The 19617-nt window shown below is 37.5% G+C and overlaps 1 protein-coding gene across 1 annotated transcript in view; it reads left to right on the forward strand.

The window, feature by feature from the left end:
• The window catches only part of ralgapa2 (Ral GTPase activating protein catalytic subunit alpha 2), a 322593-nt gene that overhangs the window by 140103 nt on the left and 162873 nt on the right, over nt 1-19617 (forward strand). Inside the window, 5 exon segments of the mRNA XM_056477537.1 lie at nt 2809-2952; nt 7972-8082; nt 13040-13128; nt 13197-13287; nt 15577-15765. Coding sequence (XP_056333512.1) covers nt 2809-2952; nt 7972-8082; nt 13040-13128; nt 13197-13287; nt 15577-15765 — 624 coding nt within the window.

A 19617-nucleotide genomic window follows, 5' to 3' on the forward strand; every position in this document is an offset into this window, starting at 1 on the left:
CATTAGACATTGTACGATGCCAAATTGGTCGACATCGCCCAACCCTAACACCCTTACAACTTACAACATGTGGTAATGGGTCACATCTTGATTTGATTGAATGTTTTAATAATAGTGAATAATAGAAAATAAAAGGCTCATAAAGATTCTACTGGACAAGCAACTACACTAGGACCGAATTGGAGGACAATTTAGATCCTAGACTATAAAATGCACATAGGCATTGACTAAATAATTCAACCTCTGATAAGAGTGCAACTCTCTCTCTTCAAGATGAATTTTCTGTTCCGTTGTGTCCTCGCACACATTTCCCATTGGCTCTCTCCTGGTTCGGAGATGATTGTATCTCTTTATGGTGGAGAGCTTGTTGAGTTTGGAGCAGATGTGTTTGAGACTGAAGGATGGCTCTCACACAGGCCACCGCCGAAACATCCGTGTGCGCGTGTGTGTGTGTGCACATGAAACGCCGTAGCTTTAAATTCTCCTCTTTTCTTTCGCCTAATTGGATTTCTCCTACATTGATCTTCAAACGGGCCCGCCGTCCTCCCCTCCTCGTTAGGAGAGCCGCCTCATCAAACTGCCTGCCCGTTTTTGATAGTTTCATTAAGAGCGTAATTAATGCTCATTAATATGCATAAATAGGTAACTCGGCGAAAGCGATGTAATCTAGAAAGAAAAGGCGGTAATTAAAGCATGCGGTAGAGGGAATAATAAAGCCCTCCGCTTTCACAGCTCTTCTCCAGACGTGACATGGAGTGGCCAAAAAAAAAGCACCACACAATGCTAATATTTTGTCTTATCAGAGCTGGCAGAGCAAACTTGAAATAATGTCCTTCTTATTCCCTGCTCGGGGATTGAGTATCAAAGAGAGGACGGTTCGAAATCCTCAAAGTCCGTCCTCTGTTTGACTTCAGCTTAAAAATACCAAGCGCTTGGTGAAAATGCTCTTTACAGAACAAACACTTACAGGATTAATTCAGGACGGGCTTTGATGTGATGCTTTCATGGAGGCGCCGAGCAGAATCTATACTTTTATTTAGTCTGAGTTTTTGTTGACATCCACTGTTACTATTGTTCATACGTTGGCTGAGTTTCAACAACCTCTTCAACAAAACATCCACCTCTGAATATCACACTAGGTGTAGTACGGCTTTAAGCAGTAAAGCGTACAGCTTACTCCTGAAGAAGACGCATTGTGCTTTAATTATTTTCTAATTTCCACTGAGGTAAAAGTTTGTGTATTCAGTTTACTCAAGTCAGACTGCCATTATTACACTTCCTCAGGAGAACAGAAGTCCTTGCTTCTAGCTAGTATTTAAAATTGTAAATACATTAATGAATTACACAAAAACATTTTGAACAGTCAAATAAAATGCTTTCAAATAAAATATTTTAAGTAAAACTTACCAATGGTATTAAGCATTCACATGAGCAAAGTACATACAATGTCAATGCAAACTCATGAACTGAGGCAAATTGTCAGCTGACAGCACAAATGGCATGGAGGGAGTAATGTGTTTGCCATGAATGTGTGGAATTTACGTTGATCTTGTATTTTGTGAAAAAAAAAGAGATCAAGATAGTTTGTGTGACAGTGCAGGGTTCAGTGCTAATGATTTGTTTCTACTGGCCCAATCGAGTCAGATTTTAACTTGCCCGGCCAAAATTTTCACTGGCCCCGCCACATACAGTGCATCCGGAAAGTATTCATAGCACTTCACTTTTTCCACTTTTTTATGTTACAGCCTTATTCCAAAATGGATTATATTCATTTATTTCCTCAAAATTCTACACACAATACCCCATAATGACAATGTGAAAAAAGATTTTTTGAAATTGTTGCAACTAACTTAAAACAGTTTGTATTTATAACTTCTTAATAAAGTAAACCTCAGTACCGTTGACTCGAAATAATTAGTTGTGTTAACTTATTAGTGTTCACATTACTAGGTAAATATTAGCAAACTGATTGCCTTAAAATGATCAAGTAAGCTGAACTAAAACATCTAAGTAAAGACAATAACCAATACCTTACTTACTTACTCCCTGGGTTGTTTATATCAAAGTTGATATTTAGCCGCACCACGTTGGTGTTTCGTAACATCCAGTTTTTTTTTACATGGTGGGTCGTTAGCCCAATGCTCAACCCCCAACCAAGCTATCCAGGATATACATGTACATACGCATACACTACAGACAATTTAGTTTAACCAATTCAATTAAATCGCATATCTTTGGACTGTGGGGGAAACCGGAGCACCGGGAGGAAACTCCACACAGAAATGCCAACTGACCCAGCCAGGACTCAAACCAGAGACCTTCTTGCTGTGATTATATTGCATCCGTGTACTGCAAAAAAGATTTGTGAGATCAGTAATTGCTTTTTTTTTTTTTTTTTTTTATTAAAGTTGCCAGGTTCTGCAGGTTGCAATGTTCTGAATTTTGCTTGCCAATCTTAAGCCAATTGTAATGGATTGTTTTTGTTCAATTTGGATTTTTCCCAACCAGTGAAGAGCCCGGGGGACCAGAGTGAGTGCTCCAACTTGACCCACAAACACCCCTGATAAAATGCTCTGGATTTTGGCCTACAAAAATACATCTGCCAATAATGCGCAATGTTTGCTTTGCACTGTGGTCTGTTTGCTGGCACACTTGGCCTTTAATACAGTGTATTATGTGGCTCTATGACCACATTACAGAATGTGACTGATTCTTTTTGCCTGTCTCTCTCTCTCTCTCTCTCTCTCTCTCTGTGTGTGTCTGTCTCTTTCTGTCTCCTGCTCTCTGCTTCCCTGCTTCTGTGGGCAGCAAAGCGAAGTCAGTCTATCAGCAACTGTGTGCATCTTTGTGAGGCTTTGCCGGCCACTAAGAGTGTGCCCATGCTGCTCCACACTGTCAGCTCTTTCTTACCTGGCATCTCTCACAACTCTCACTGCTCTCACAGACTCTCAGGTAACTTCCTGTTTCCTCTTCCACAGCTTTCTTTTCCTGTTTTCTATTTTGTTTAGCCAAGAAAAATCAGATAATGCATGTTGTTTTACTATTTCCTTGCATTTGAGACTTCTTGTAAGACTTTATAAACATATACTTCTAGTTTTTCACAAAATATGATGTGCATTTGTGATAAAAAAAAAAACAGATATTAATAATTATTTTCAGAACCAGGTGACAAGTGTTTATGTTTTTATATTTTTTATGGCTAGTCCTGATTTCAAAGATGGCAGAACTGGCAAAAGAAAATCCAAATACGCACATTTTTTCATATATAACTCTGGCAACAATAAGTTACAAATGTTATGTTTGTGCAAAGTATAGCATGTTTTAGAATTGCAGGTACATTTCAAGCTTTTCCCATTTATTTTCTTTAAAGGGGACCGATTATGCAAAAATCACTTTAAACACTGAGTTGTGTGGCAACAGTGTGCGAATTTAGCCAACCTCCAATGGTAAAAATTAATTAATTAAATTTTTTTATGATCACATTTTATGATTACATTGACATTCTACCTTTGTACATGTCATCAAATGAGGGAAGTCCTCCTATTAGTGACAATTTCTAACTCATTGGCATAGACAGCCCTGAGTGAGAAGCAGCTGTCTGCCACTGCAGTTTTTTAATTTAAAGGGCACCTATGGTGAAAAATCTACATTTCAAGCTGTTTGGACAGACATATGTGTAGGTATAGTGTATAAACCATCATATTGAGGTGATATACACACACCCAGTCCTTTTTTTTTCAAATTTAACAACCGACCAATCGGTTTTGAGACTGACAGCAACTTGACATAGGAGTGCTGTACCCCCGCTCACCAATATTGATTGACAGTTGCGTATTAACATGTCTCCTTAGTAACGCGTATAATAATACCAACAAGACAGGACTTGCGCAAAGCAACCGGGAATAAAAGGTCTGTTCAGTTTGCTAGGATCATCAATCATCATCAAATGTGATCAAGAGTAAGTTTTACAAGTTTAAAATGTTTTAAAACAGTGCATGTGTGATGAATTACAGCGATTTAGCTTAGCTTTACTTCATCAGCACGGCCGCGTGTCAGAACAATTATAAAAGAAGACCCTTCAATCCCGGTTTGTGGACGTTAAATTGGGTTTATTTTGCACATTAACATAACACGTATCCATACAGCAGTGGATATTAACCATCACAGTTGTGTGCAAAAAGAGTGCAAAGCACTGTGTGTGTGTGTGCGTGTGTGCGTGTGTGCGTGCGTGCGTGCGTGCGTGCGTGCGTGCGTTTGTGTGTGTGTGTGTGTTTGTGTTTGTGTGTGTGTCCACGCTATGTGTGTGTGTGTGTGTGTGTGTGTGCGTGAACTTTGTAACGACATTGTGTGTGACTCAACGTTGCAACTCCACAAAAACTGCATCAAATAGTCATTGTTAAGGTTCTTACTGTAGTATTTCTCACAAATGCTACGTGAGATCTGCTTCCTGAGGCAGCCAAGTGCGGCGATTGAGGCATGCTGACAGGCACGTGGGAACGGTGGGCGGGGAGGACTAGCCTTAAAGGCCCAGTACAAAAAAACAGCAACAAGCTTTTACCAGCTATAAAACAGAATCTTCAGACAGCTATAATAAATAATCTGATGGGTGTTTTGAGCTGAAACTTTACAGACACATTCTGGGGACACAAAAGGCTTATATTAAATCTGGAAAAAGGGGTAACCTAGGTACCCTTTAACATTTACATTTACATTTACATTTAGTCATTTAGCAGACGCTTTTATCCAAAGCGACTTACAAATGAGGACAAGGAAGCAATTTACACAACTATAAGAGCAGCAGTGAACAAGTGCTATAGACAAGTTTCAGGTGTGTAAAAGTCTAAGAAGCAAAGCATTAGTAAAAAAAAAATTTTTATTTTTTATTTTTTTTTTTGAGAGAGAGAGAGAGAGAGAGTGACTCTGCTGTTCTGATGTAGTTAGGGAGTTCATTCCACCAACTGGGCAGATTGAATGTGAGAGTTCGGGAAAGTGATTTCTTTCCTCTTTGGGATGGAACAACGAGGCGACGTTCATTCACACTTTAAAGCCCAATCCCAATTCTACCTCAAAGCCCTACCCCCTACTTGTGTCCCAATTATATTTAGCTTGAAGGTGTAGGGCTAAGAGTAAGGGCTAGATACAAATATTTTTCAGGACCACACTCAAAACCAAGGGGTAAGAAAATTTCCTAAGCATATGTTTTAATACATTCATAACCGTGTTCGTGTTTTACTGTCATGCTTAATAAAAAAATTTAAAATATCACTCGATGACACTCGAATACCCTGTCAAAAAAGTCTAATTGCTGGGAATAACCTTTTTACAGTGTCTGCTATAATGTTTATGTTGTGTTTGTGTGTTTACATAGATGAATATGTAAATGCACAGTACAGTTACGATCTTATTGCCACATTATAGACCATTTTGAGGGATGTAAACAATAACAATAGTCCTAACCTAGTTCCTGTATTGCATTCTTTTAATCTTCATAGCTTCCAAGAATCCTAAAAATGTCCACATATTGATAAATAATGTTATGACAGTGTTCATTTACAGTGTTTAATATTCATGGGCCAGTGACAGCCATATTGGTCTGGATTGTTATGATAACATGATTTCGTTGCCTTCAGTGGTTTCCTGAAGATAAATACCAAATAATAACGCAATAACCGGAATAACTACAGCAGTCGCCATCGTAGATCTCATAGGAAGTACAAGCTTGCAATGACATATGATGACATGTGCAAGTGTTGTAGTGGTGTCCCATGACAAGTAAAATGTGAAGCCCTTTCCCTTCACACTCTGTTTCAAGGGGAAGGTGTAGGGGTACAAAAATATAAATGGGATGGGGCCTAAAGAGACACAATTTGGATCAAAGTTATCACAGTTATCATCAAATACTTTATAAGTTATATCTATATTTTATTCTTATCTTATAAAAAGGTTCATAATAGGTCCCTTTTAAACTTGTTTGATATACCACAGATGCATAATTTACAATAAACTAAACTCAGTAGTCATGTAAAATAAGGCTTAAATGTGAACATTTGATTCTGTTACTAATTGTTGTTTAATTTGTTGGTAATTTATCCTTTAAAAACTAACAGAATTGACAATAACTGAGTTGACATTTTGTACTTTAGCTAAAGATGATAACCTCAAACTAGATACCACACGGCATGTCTAAAACAGAATGTTTGTTTTTTTACTCAGAGAAATTGGTTATTACATTTACTACTTTTGGTTAATCCTAAACATTTTAAACAAATTAGTGAGAGAAGAATAAATGACATGCCTCAACGCCCTCCAGAGTTTCCCGCCAGAGGAATTTATATTACTTTGCGCAAGCTACATACTTTTTCAACATATTTTTTTCATATTTTAACATTTTAAAATTTTTAAGGATGTAAAAGTTGGCCAGACTCTAGAGACAGACACAAAATGTATTTTGTTATTACTGAAATTACAAATATTACAGAAAATGGGTGTTTATGCAAATGTTTCTTCAGCTTAAAGAAAGTACAAATTGGTCTTTTTTTCAATTATTTATGATGATTTAAGCTAAATCTCAGAAAGTGGAGACAGTCAAAAATAAGTATATCGGAAGTCCGTAAATTAAATTAATTAAGACAAAATGTATATTACTTGTCTGTATGATAACTTAGACCCAATCCCAATTCTACCCCTTAGCCCAGTGGTGCTCAACCCTGTCCCTGGAGATCGACCTTCCTGCAATGTTCAGCTCCAACCCAGATCAAACACACCTGAACCAATTAATTAGGACCTGAACAGCACTTGATAATTACAGGCAGGTGTGTTTGATATAGGTTGCAACTGAAAATAGCAGGAAGGTCGATCTGCAGGAACAGGGTTGGTCACCTCTGCCTTAGCCCTTCCCACGTGAAGGGGAAGGGGTGTCCCAATTCTCTTTATCTTGAAGGCGCCACAAAAGAGAGATTTTTCGGGACCACACTCGGGATGCACAAATTAGTTTTTTTTTTGTCATTATTACGAATTTTTATGACAAAGAAACGTTTTAATACATTCATAACCGCGTTCATGTTTTACTGTCATACGTTAAAAAAACGTAAAAAAAAAAAATTGCTATCAATATTGCATAATAATAACTCCTGTACAGCAGTCCCACAATATTCTGACACTCGATGACACACGAATACCCTGTCAGAAAAGTCTAGTGGCTGGGAATGAGCTTTTTATAGTGTCTGCTATAATGTTAATGTTGTTTTCTTGTGTTTACATAAACGAATATGACCATGGTGTAAATGCACAGTACAGTTATGATCTTATTGCCACATTAGATTGTTATGATAACATGATACATATATTCAGTGGTTTCCTGAAGATAAATACCAAAAAGTAACGTAGCTATTATGATTATAAGAAGAGATTGCAATGACATATGATGACGTGCGCAGGTGCTGTAGTGCTGTCCCATTTATTAGGGGTACATTTTGAAGCCCTTCCCCTTCACACTCTGTTTGAAGGGGTAGGGGTACAAAAATATAATTGGTATTGGGCCTTAATGTGATTTGTTTCATTTTAAGTTTTTTAAAATAATAATAATAATATCAATAATAATAATAATAATAATAATAATAATAATAATAATAATATTAAAAGGTTTATCTTAGAAATGCAAAATTCCCTTACAATTCTAGAGTCAAAATTGTGATTGAGGTAATATTACATCTAAATCATTACTTTTTTCAACACCCAGGGCTCTTTAATCAACTTTTTTTTTGCATTCTCCATCAACATTTGAATATTAAAAATTTATTTTCCACTCATGCTCTCAGAACTGCCTGTAAGAAGCTTTTGTTATTGAATCAGGTTTACTGCATGTGCTGTTTTCCATTTAGTATAAAGTTGTTCAATCAGCAGAAGTTTTTTCTATGGCCTGTGCTATTCCTGAAGACTGAGATGAAGTGTGTGTATGTGTATGTCCTGTAGATGTGGAAGAGTGTCAGCTGTCGGAATGTGAGATGGGGGATGGGGACAGTCCTCTGCCCCGCAGCAGCAGCACCTCTGACATCACACAGCAGATCAACGACACCTTTACAGGTACCAGCACACTCACAAATAATACTCTATGACAGGTGTGTCAAACTCCTGGAGGGCCACTGCTTCAACACACTTACCTGTTGGTTTCAAACAAGCCTAAATGACTTAATTATTTTGATCAGGTGGGTTTAATTAGGATTGGAATTAAACTGTGCAGAGCTGCGACCCTCCAGGAACTGAGTTGGACAACTGTGCTATAGAGGTACAAATGACGGTTTCACTGAAATTTTGGGAATGTTTTTTTTTTAAATAAATATTTAGCATACTCGGTTAAATAAATGGAAAAAGAGCTGTCCCAGGGGCAATACCTTTTCAAAAAGTACACTTCTGTATTTAAAGAGTTTATATTGCTCTCACAATGGATGAAAAGTCATTAAAAGTCTTTCGTTCATCCATCTTTGTCCAAACGAATTGAATTCGAAAGCATTTGTCAGTTCTCATTATTATTATGATTATTGTTATTATTATTATGATCATTATAATCATTATTGTTATATTATTATTATTCTGTTTCTAGCTTGCGCCCACACAGACTTGCATAGTTACAATCTAATTTTAATTAGGGTTGGGTATGGTTTGGGGTTATTTCGATACCGGTGCTACTTTTAAAACGGTACCGGTGCCAAAACGGTGCCTGAACTGATACTTTTGAGCCACAAAATTATGGTGGATGACTCTAGAAAAATCTTTTACTTGACAAAATCTTTAAAAAAAAAATCAATAGAACAATATAATTTAAGTTTAAAGTAAACATCAATCCATATTTTATATATTTGAATTACATTAATATATTACCTTTTATCATTTGTTGGTTAGCATGAATTTAAGATTTGCATTATGAAATTACATTAGCTTGCTACTAACCTGTGGAAAGGCTGTAATCAAAATTCTGGACTCTTTTTTTCTAGGGTTGGGGCTTGTGACTATGTTTACATGGTTATCAGTAATCTAATGATTTGCCCTAATCTGAATAAGATATTAATATAATCAAGGTGTTTACATGAGTTGCTTTTTGAATGTTCCTTTCATGATCCTGTCTTACATGTTACAGACAGTGGTGGTTCTAGACCAGTGAAACTAGGGGGTAAAATGTTATCAATAACTAGAAAATGTTATGCACTGACTGTCATCATGGGGAAGATAAAAAAAGTAAATATTAGAAATTAGTTAGTTAAACTATTATTTTTAAAAATGTGTTGTGTAAATGTGTAAAGAAATCATGTGTTGAAGACGGAAATCAAAAATGAATGAAGGCAAAACTTAACGAGTTGAACATGACTTACATGAGCGTGACTGAAAAATCCAAACACTGAAGAGCAAATCCAACGATGCGTAGCTCTACCGATTCCAAACCATGCAAGCTAGAAGCGACAGCAGAGAGGGAAAAACAACTTCACTAATTGGCGAAAGTGAAGAAAAAAAAAACCTTGAGAGAAACCAGACTCAGTTGAGCACGGCCATTTTAATTTCTCCGCTGGCCAAACATCTTGACGTGGTCTCAGCGGCGGAGGCTGGAATCTGCTCTCCACTCCTCCATGACCACCACAGCAGGATGTGGAAACCCTGGGATCATCTCGTCGCTGGTCTTGGATCGAATCAGTGACTCTGCATAGTCTGAGTGTGTATGCTTTACTAAACAGATAGGTCTTTAATCTAGTTTTGAACTCAGAGAGTGTGTCTGAGCCTCGGACGTTATCAGGAAGGCTATTCCAGAGTTTAGGAGCCATAAATGAGAAGGCTCTACCTCCTTTACTCGACTTTGCTATTCTAGGTACTACCAGAAGCCCTGAGTTTTGAGATTTAAAAGAGCGAGTTGGATTGTAGCGAGACAGAAGATTGGTTAGATAAACAGGAGCTAAATTACTTAAAGCTTTATATATAAGAAGCAATATTTTAAATTCAATACGAAACTTAACAGGCAGCCATTGTAAGGAGGATAAAATTACAGTGATGTGATCAAATTTTCTAGACCTGGAAAGAACTCTGGCAGCTGCATTTTGTACTAATTGAAGTTTGTTAATGGATGCTGGGCAGCCAGCAAACAGTGTATTACAGTAGTCCAGCCTAGAAGTCATAAAAGCATGGACTAGCTTTTCTGCATCTGAGATGGATAGCATACTTCGTAACTTAACAATATTTCTCAGATGAAAGAAAGCAGTTTTTGTGACATGGGATATATGATTTTCAAAAGTTAAATTTCTGTCTAATATGACACCTAGATCTTTTATAGTAGAGCTAACGCTAACTTTGTATCTCTCTAATTGTAGATTGAGTTGTGAGATCTGCTGTGTACAGGATTTAGGCCCAAAAAGTAATAATTCTGTTTTGTCTGAGTTTAAGAGAAGAAAATTGTTGGTCATCCAGTCTTTAACATCTTTAATACACTCAGTTAGCTTGGACAGTTTAGACATCTCGTCAGGTTTAGTTGAAATATATAATTGAGCATCATCTGTATAGCAGTGAAAGCTGATCCCATGTCTTCTAATAATGTCTCCCAGGGGTAGCATGTAAATTGTAAACAGCAAAGGGCCTAAAACTGATCCTTGAGGCACCCCATACTTTACTGGGCTGACTTGTGAAGGCTGTCCTTTAATATTCACAAACTGGTAACGGTTAGCTAAGTATGAGTTAAACCATTGTTGAGCCTGTCCCTGGACACCTGTAGACTTTAAGCGGTTTATGAGGATGCTGTGGTCAATGGTGTCAAATGCTGCACTAAGATCGAGTAAAACTAATAGCGAGATGCACCCTTGGTCAGCAGCTAGGAGCAGATTATTGGTTATTGAAACACTGAAAAACTTCAAAAACGTTGTTTGTCTGCAGAAAGGAGCATAATTGAGTAGTAACAGCTTTTTCTAGTATTTTAGACATAAATAGAAGATTTGCAATAGGCCTATAATTAGCTAAGTTGCTGGGGTCCAGTTGTGGTTTCTTAGTAATAGGGTTAATAACAGCTAGCTTGTAAGGATTTGGAAATTCATATGGTGATTTGATCCGGTACATGCTGGTTACAAAGGTACCGGTGCTATAATGGCATCGGGTTTCGGTACCCAACCCTAATTTTAATACAGAATCCGTTCTAAACTTTTGAGAAATTATTCAGAACCACTAAAATTCAGAATCACAATGGACAAATCAATGTTTCTTCCAACCTCTAATTCATAGTTCTTTGCTCTTAATTGTCTCTTATTGACTGTTTAACCCCAAAGCATCTTAGGGTGTACTCACAATAGGCACAGTTGCATAGAACCGTGCCAAGCATGATTCTCTCCCTCCCCTCTCTCCGGCGGCCCGAACTCACATGGCATTTTATCTTCCGTGCCAATGACGTCATTAATGATGTGATTGTTCAGTTAAAAAGAGAAGCGCTCTTGCTCAGCATAGCGGAGATGGCTCTAGTTATAATGTTGTGTATAATTTTAAGTCATTTGTGATGTGGTGACATACAATCAAATCTTTTACTGAACAGATCCACCACTTTTGACGCTTATAAACTTTCCTAAAAGTCCTCGTGCTGCATACTGTATATTAGGTTTGCTGAAGGTGCAGCTGATGTGAAGTGAGGGGTTTGCGTCTTTAATAAACTATGACAGTTCGTGTTCATTGAAAAATAAGGTTGAGTTATAATTCATATGAAACATCCCTTAAGAGTTATGTCGCATCGTAGGCACGATTTGTCAAACTAACCAGGAATGAGCATGGTTTGTATAGTCTAATGTGAATACACCCTTTAAGAACTGTTTGTGGAGGCAAAATCTTCTAGTTTACATTTTTTTAAATAGTTTAAACTTAATATTTTGGCTAGTTTTGGTAAGTTTGCAATGTTAATGCATAAAAAAGAGAACTAGATTCAACAAAGTAGGTTAAAAAAAAGGAAATTATGTAATTTACTCTGTGTGCCCAAAAATGAGCATCCATTGGAAATACATGGGAAATTCAGAAATTCTAAGCATTCTTTTTTTATTATTTATTTATCCAATAAAAGAAATATAATGTAAACCCTTTTATTAAACAAATCCAACACAATGCAGAATAAACATATACCTAAATGAAGGTCTGAGCCTGAACAACATTCTCAATATGTCAAAGACTCAGACACTGTCTCTCTCTCACACATTAACCACAACACAATTTCATGTTAGAGGTCTACATTCCTCCGGCTGTACCGTGGGAGCTGTGGGACCCGACAGTCGATAACTCTGCTGTAATTTGAACTAGAGCAGGAGGTCTAACAAAAAAGTGTTCCAGAGTCCCAACGCTATTTCGGGACATGCTTTTTTTTTGTCTGTGCACACATCATCTGCCTAACGGTCCTTAGACCTAGCTTTACCATGGCAGAGCAAATTGAAGATGCGCTGTCCCTGAAGGACATTCAGCTTGCATTAGAAAATGGTCAGTTTACTGTTAGGAAACCCACATCAGGCAAGACTGATGTATGGGAGTCTTTTTCATGCGTCATAGATGCAAATGGAAAAAAAAACGACCCTTAGCGCGATGCGATAAGGCGGCTCTCATGTCTCATGACAAAGGGGCAAACAAAACTGACATTTAGCCTACAATCCTTGCACAACCTACAGTTTAATCTGTTATCTCTCACTTTTGGTATTACCCAATTTAAACCTGAGATTTTGGAAACCAGATCTAAATTTAGCGGGAACAGTCAGGTCGGGAAGAAAATTATTCTAAGCGGGCAGCGGGTGAACAAAGACTAAATATACAGTGGGAGCGGTTAGGTGGGGAATAAAATCAAGCGGGAGCGAGATTATTAAAACAGTCCCATGCAGACCTCTATTTTATGTTTTCATTTGCTCGGATCACACTTGAGACTTTAATGCCCTAATGTGTCAACATTAGAACAATTACAGGCTGCAATATGAAGGATTCTTCTGAATTTTCTAGACAGTTGGTGGTTGTGTGTTGTGTATTATGTGGTACTGTATATGTCTATCAAATGCAGGTCAGAGGAAAGATGAGAGTATGGATCTGGCCAGATCATCTGTGTCGGAAAGCAGCTCTGCAGGGACGAGAGAGAGCGACGCTCCAATGGTCAGTATCATCTCATTGGCATTCCTACACTCATTCAGCATGTATTAAAGTTTTATGTGTGTTGTCAGATTCTGATCGAGCGAAGCAACAGTCCAGCAGATCTGGATTATCCAGCAGAAGGAGCTCCAGCTTTCCTGAAGATGAAACTTAGAGAGAAAAGTTAGTGCTGCACCATAATCTCTACTGATACTTTCTATTTTTCTGGTCAAACATGAATCATTCCGTAGTCACGATGACGCAGATATAAATTTAGCTCTACATATTGATGACTATAAAAACTAAACTATGTCATGACTAAGAAACTAGAGTATGATCCAAGTGTGCTGACATAGAGAAATGCTATATACAGTTACTGTAGGTCCATAAATATTTGAACGTCGACACAGTTCTAACATTTTTGGCTCTAAATACACCAAAAAAATCGATTTGAAATGAAAGGAACAAGATGTGCTTTACCTGCAGAGTGTCAGCTTTAATGTGATGGTATTTACATCCAAATCAGGTGAATGCTGTAGGAATTACAACAGTTTTCATATGTGCCTCCCACTTGTTAAGGGTCCAAAAGTAATTCGACAATTGGCTTCTAAGCTGTTCCATGGCAAAGTGTATGTTATTTCCTCATTATCCCAATTACAATGAGCAGATAAAAGGTCCAGAGTTCATTTCGAGTGTGGTATCTGCATTTGCAATATGTTATCGTCAACTCTCAAGATGAGATCCAAAGAGCTGTCACTGTGAGTCAAACAATCTATTGTTAGGCTGAAAAAACAAAACTAACCCCTTAGAAAGACAGCAAAAACTTTAGGCATGGCCAATACAACTGTTTGGAACATTATTTAAAAAAAAAAAGACTGCACCAGTGAGCTCAGCAACACCAAAAGACCCGGAAGACCACGGAAAACAACTGTGGTGGATGACCAAAGAATTCTTTCCCTGGTGAAGAAAACACCCTTCACAACAGTTGGCCAGATAAGGAACACTCAAGAGAATCAAAGGAAGACTACACCAGAGTGAATACAGAGGGTTCACCAAAAGATGTAAACCATTAGTGAGCCTTAAAAATAGGAAGGCCAGATTACAGTTTTAAAAAAGCCTTCACAATGCTGGAACAACATCCTATGGACAGATGAGATCAAGATCAACTTGTAGAGTGATGGGAAGAGAAGAATATGGAGAAGGAAAGGAACTGCTCATGATCTTAATCAGTGAAGCATGGTGGTAGTAGTGACCTGGCGTAGGCATGTATGGCTGTCAATGGAGCTGGTTCTCTTGCATTTATTGATGATGTGACTGCTGACAAAAGCAGCAGGATGTATTCTGAAGTGTTTCAGGCTATATTTTCTGCTCATATTAAGCCAAATGCTTTAAAACCCATTGGACGGTGCTTCACAGTGCAGATGGAGAATGACACAAAGCATACTGCAAAAGCAACCAAAAATTTTGTGCAATGAAATAAGTGTAATGCTATGCGACTGAGCTTGCGTTTCACTTGCTGAAGACAAAACTGAAAGGAAAATGCCCCAAGAACAAGCAGGAACTGAAGACATACGTTCGAGACTTCAGGCTGTAATTGACTGCAAAGGATTTGCAACCAAGTATTAAAAAGTGAAAGTTTTAATTATGGTTATTATTCTGTCTAATTACTTTTGGTCCCTTAACAAGTGGGAGGCACAGAAATGTAAATACCCTCAAATTAAAGCTGACAGTCTGCAGTTAAAGCACATCTTGTTTGTTTCAATTCAAATTCATTGGATTGTTGTATAGAGCCAATAATGTTAGAATTGTGTCAATGTCCAAATATTTATGGACCTAACTTTATATATATCCTGCAGCTCTGCAAAAGACGATTGGCCAGCGGAGAAATTAAAATGGTCGTGGCCAACTGAGTCTGGTTTCCCTCAAGGTTTTGTTCTTCACTTTCGCCAATTGGTGAAGTTTTTTTTGCCGTCGTCGCTGTCGCAACTGGCGTGCATGGTTTGGGATCTGTAGAGCTGTGCATCGTTGGATTTGCTCTTCAGTGTTTGGACTCTCAGTAGTGATTTTTAAACCACACTGGACTGAGCTAAACTGAACTGAACTTAAACACTACAAACTGAACTACACTGTTCCAATTTACTATGACCTTTTATGTGAAGCTGCTTTGACACAATCTACATTGTATAAGCGCTATACAAATAAAGGTGAATTGAATTGAATTGAAATACTAGGTCTGCACAGTAAATCAGAGTAAATTTGAAATCACATTTTAGTAAGTTTATAAAATTTTTATTTGCATCTTTTCAGGGATACACGACTATGTGATTAGTAGTAAATCTCCTCTGATAAACAGAGGGCACTCTGTTAAGAAGACAACTAGAAAATCTGAATCAATTTTTGATATTCGATATAAATGCATTGATGAATGAATGCATGAATTAACATGATCTGTGTGTGTATGTGTGTGTTCAGGTGAGAGCGTGAGTAGTGAGACGTCCAATGGCTATCTGAATGAGGCTGAAGTGGGTCTGCTGTCGTGGCACACGCTGGAGGAAGAGCCGGACTCTCCCTCGACTCAAGACGTGAGCATGAGCATGAGTGTTACGGCGGACACGGTGAGCCAGAGGAGTCTCCTGCTCAGCCACACTGAAGCACTGGCAGGTACAGCATCTCCCCAGAACTCTGAGCCTTCATCCTGCTCTCCACTGTCCACATCTGTGTCCTGCAGTATACCCTAAACACAGGATCGACTGCTGTGTTGTTTCTCCATGTGTTTGTTGTTGTTGCCCATTGCTTCACTCTCAGTGTTTTGAATGTAAGATGACGAATGCAGCACATCATGCTAAAAAAAAGCTAAACTTTTGATTGGCTAGCCCAGTGTTTCGCACACAGACTAAAATCTATAATTCATCTCAATAATAATTTATTTTAAATGTACTTATATTGTATATATTTACGTTTTACATTTACATTTAGTCATTTAGCAGACGCTTTTATCCAAAGCGACTTACAAATGAGGATAAGGAAGCAATTTACACAACTATCATTTTAGTATTGCTAAATAACAAGCAAAGCTGCACATTTCTTCTATTAAACTGTTAAATAAATAAATAAATGCAGAAAAGCACCACATTTTGTATCAAGCCAGTGGTGAATTAATATATTTAAAAAAAAATCAAATTGTCTTTTTTTTCTTGTCTAAGCTGGACAAATCCCATAAGAGTTTAATAATAAATAAATAAACTTAATAAAATAAAAACCAATCTAGATACGATTTTAATCCTCTCCACACTCCACATGTTTTCTCTAGACAGTGTTGGAAAACCTGGATATATGCAGATTTTATCCTTAATTTTTTTCCAGTACATTTTAAGTGATTAAAGTTATTTAAAGAGAAAGAAAACTGGAAATCTGGAATCCTGAAGTTTACATTTCCGAATGAAGTATGTTGTTGAAGTCAGTGGCCAAGTTACAGGGTTCACCTAAAAATTAAAAACTGCTAATAATGAACTCCTTCATAAGTGGTGTAGATGACCTGCTTTTGGAGAAGAAAGAAGAAAAAAGAAAAAAGAATGCCCATGGCTCTTGACAATGCATTAGCCCCTTTCACACAGTGATAAATATCCGGAAAATTACCAAGATGACTTTACCGGTAAATTAAAACATGTGCTGTTCACACAGGCAAGAACATTCCGGAATTTATTCGGAAAAGACCATTCACACATCCATTTAAAAAAATACTGGTAAATTATGACATCATTAACTAGAAATGACCTATAAACAGCAGCGCTTGTATTTGTAAACATAGAAGGGGTCAGCCTTTTCTTTATGGTTTCACTTTTATTTAAAGCTTTAGCATTCATGCAGCTGCTTTGTCCCAGAGACATTCAAAGGCAAAAGTGTAAACCGCAGCTAAATATTTACACATTTGATGGATGGATAAGTATTGATAACAACTTCGATGAAAACGTGGAAAAACACGTGTCGAGATGTACATAATATGTATCATCATTTTATCGATAATTTTTTACACAGTTGGCATTTAGAAGGAACATAGAAAAGTTATCTGACATCCAGCAGCTAAATGTGTCTGGAAAAATATTCAAAGGCTTATATTTTCATAAACAGTGTGGATGTGAATGCGTCTGAATGTTTTGATTGGCTAGAGTAGACATCTCACATCAGCACGTTTTAATCGTGAACGTGCTCTTTCCGGCAATTTTCTTTCTGCGTTCACACAGAGCAGCATTCCAGCAAATTACCGGTAATGTTACAACTTATCTTTCCGGAAAATTGCCTGAACAAATTTACCGGTATTTTCAAAAAGAGCATGTTCACACATGATTCCTTTCTGGAAAATCTTCGGTAATTTTCCGGAAAGGTCTGGATGTATAAAAAAGGGGCTGTTGTCTTGTAAAATAAACAGTTTTTTTGAATTTACAAGTCTGACAGATCTGAATTGACCCTTCGCTAAGCCCCGTCCTCCTTAGCTACTGTTGCTACACCTGTCAAGCTTTTGTGCCTGACACGTCCATTACTATGTGTATGCGCCAGTGTCAGACATTCCCAGGCATATGATTAGTCATTTTTGGCGAACAGGTGAGATATCTGAGAAAGCCAGACAAGAAAGGACTGCATACTGCATTACAGGAGTATATTCACAACTTAAAATGCAACCGATTAGAAAATAATTGAATCAAAATTGAAGCTAATACCTATCCGCCTCATACGCTGACCATTCAACAGCTTAGTTCATGCTCAGCAGGATAGGTGAAATTTAAAACTAATCTAATAATAACAAATTAAACTGTGAATTCTCTTTTTTAGCCAAAAAGCCTGATAGAATAATTGTTGTGCAATATAATATAATGTTACTAACCGATGAGGAAACACACATGGACAGAGCTTTTACATAATTCATTCATAGAAAGAGCAGCCAGAAAGGGGAAATTGATGGATTTGTGCTGAATATTAGCATCATTGACCAATAACAATGTACAGTACCTATAACTGTCAATATGTTTGTGTGCTCTTTATACAGTTTCTATTCTAATTTGCAGTTAAGTGGAAAAGATAAATACATTGAAATGCAACTCAAAGTATCAATAGCAGAAGTGAACAAATAGAGTTTCCCTACCAGCAAATGTTAATCAGACACCAAATATAAAAGCAGACACTTACCCGCTATAACGTCATCACCAATGACTAAATCTTCAAAAGACAGACGAAAACATTGGTGATTTGTAGGCTTACTGAAAAAAAAAACCCAGCTTAAACCAGCCTAGGCTGGTTGGCTGGTTTTAGCTAGGTGACCAGCCTGGTTTTAGAGGGGTTTTAGCCATTTCCAGCCTGGTCTTAATAACCAGCTAAAACCAGCTTAACCAGCCTGGTTTAAGCTGGACAAAGCTGGTTTTGGCTGGTCAAGCTGGTTTTAGCTGGTCATCTTCCAGCACGACCAGCTAAGACCAGGTTGGAAACCAGCCTGGAAATGGCTAAAACCCCTCTAAAACCAGGCTGGTCGACCAGCTAAAACCAGCCAACCAGCTAAGGCTGGTTTAAGCTGTTTTTTTCATCAGGGTACATGGACATGAGGGTTACAAATGACTAAAAAACAGCTGCGGGTGAAGTATATTGATTGTAAGTGCTCAGTTTGTGATCATATCTTTGTTTTGTTCTGTTAATATGTAATCACAACATTCGTAGCTGGAAACAGATGGAAATATGACTGGATTGTGCTGCTTTTACGGCCCCTCACACAGCTTCATTTACGCTGGCATTCATTCCCTTGGGTTTTAGGTTTTGAAAAGGAAAAAAAAATCTACCATCCCGTCCAAACTTTTAGGATACTGGTATCAGATTTGCACAATCCATATGCTTTGGCTTGTTTCTCTCGCTCGAAAGCTTGACAGGCCTCCTGTGCATAGCTAAGCCACCATTGGTGTGTGGCGGTTTTCGGGTGTGGCTTAGCGAAGGGTCAATTGAAAATGGCAAAATTGCAGCTTTAGAGTTAATAGTCAATCCTAATGTACTCTGACCAATACTCCACAATAATGTACAGATAAATCTTAAATGAAAAGAAACATCTCATTTGATACAAGAATAGTAGTTTTAGAATGAGTAGATTAGTTGTAGCTTTAATTATTAATAATATAATTGCTAATATGAAAAGTTTTCTTTTAATAAAACTATTTAAAAAAAACGTGACTTTTCGGGACCGTTCACAGATCATGTCTAAAAACATGTGGAAATCGTGAGGTGCATCACTTCCTTCACCATTTTCAATGCATTTTCAGGAAGACAAACTGACAAACCATTGCTGCAGCTCTAATACAAGTTTTATTTATGGAGAAAATTACAAAACACTGCAGTGTTTGGGTGTTCTGTGTTTGTCTGAGGTAATTAGTCTACCGTTATTACCGAAATGTGTATACTCCGTAGTACAAAGCATGAAGCTGATTGGTTAGTTCTAGACAAATGACTTGACATTCTGAAAAGTTGAGATGTTTTCAACTG

The sequence above is a fragment of the Danio aesculapii genome, chromosome 17, assembly GCF_903798145.1.
Source record: "Danio aesculapii chromosome 17, fDanAes4.1, whole genome shotgun sequence".
Lineage (NCBI taxonomy): Eukaryota > Metazoa > Chordata > Actinopteri > Cypriniformes > Danionidae > Danio > Danio aesculapii.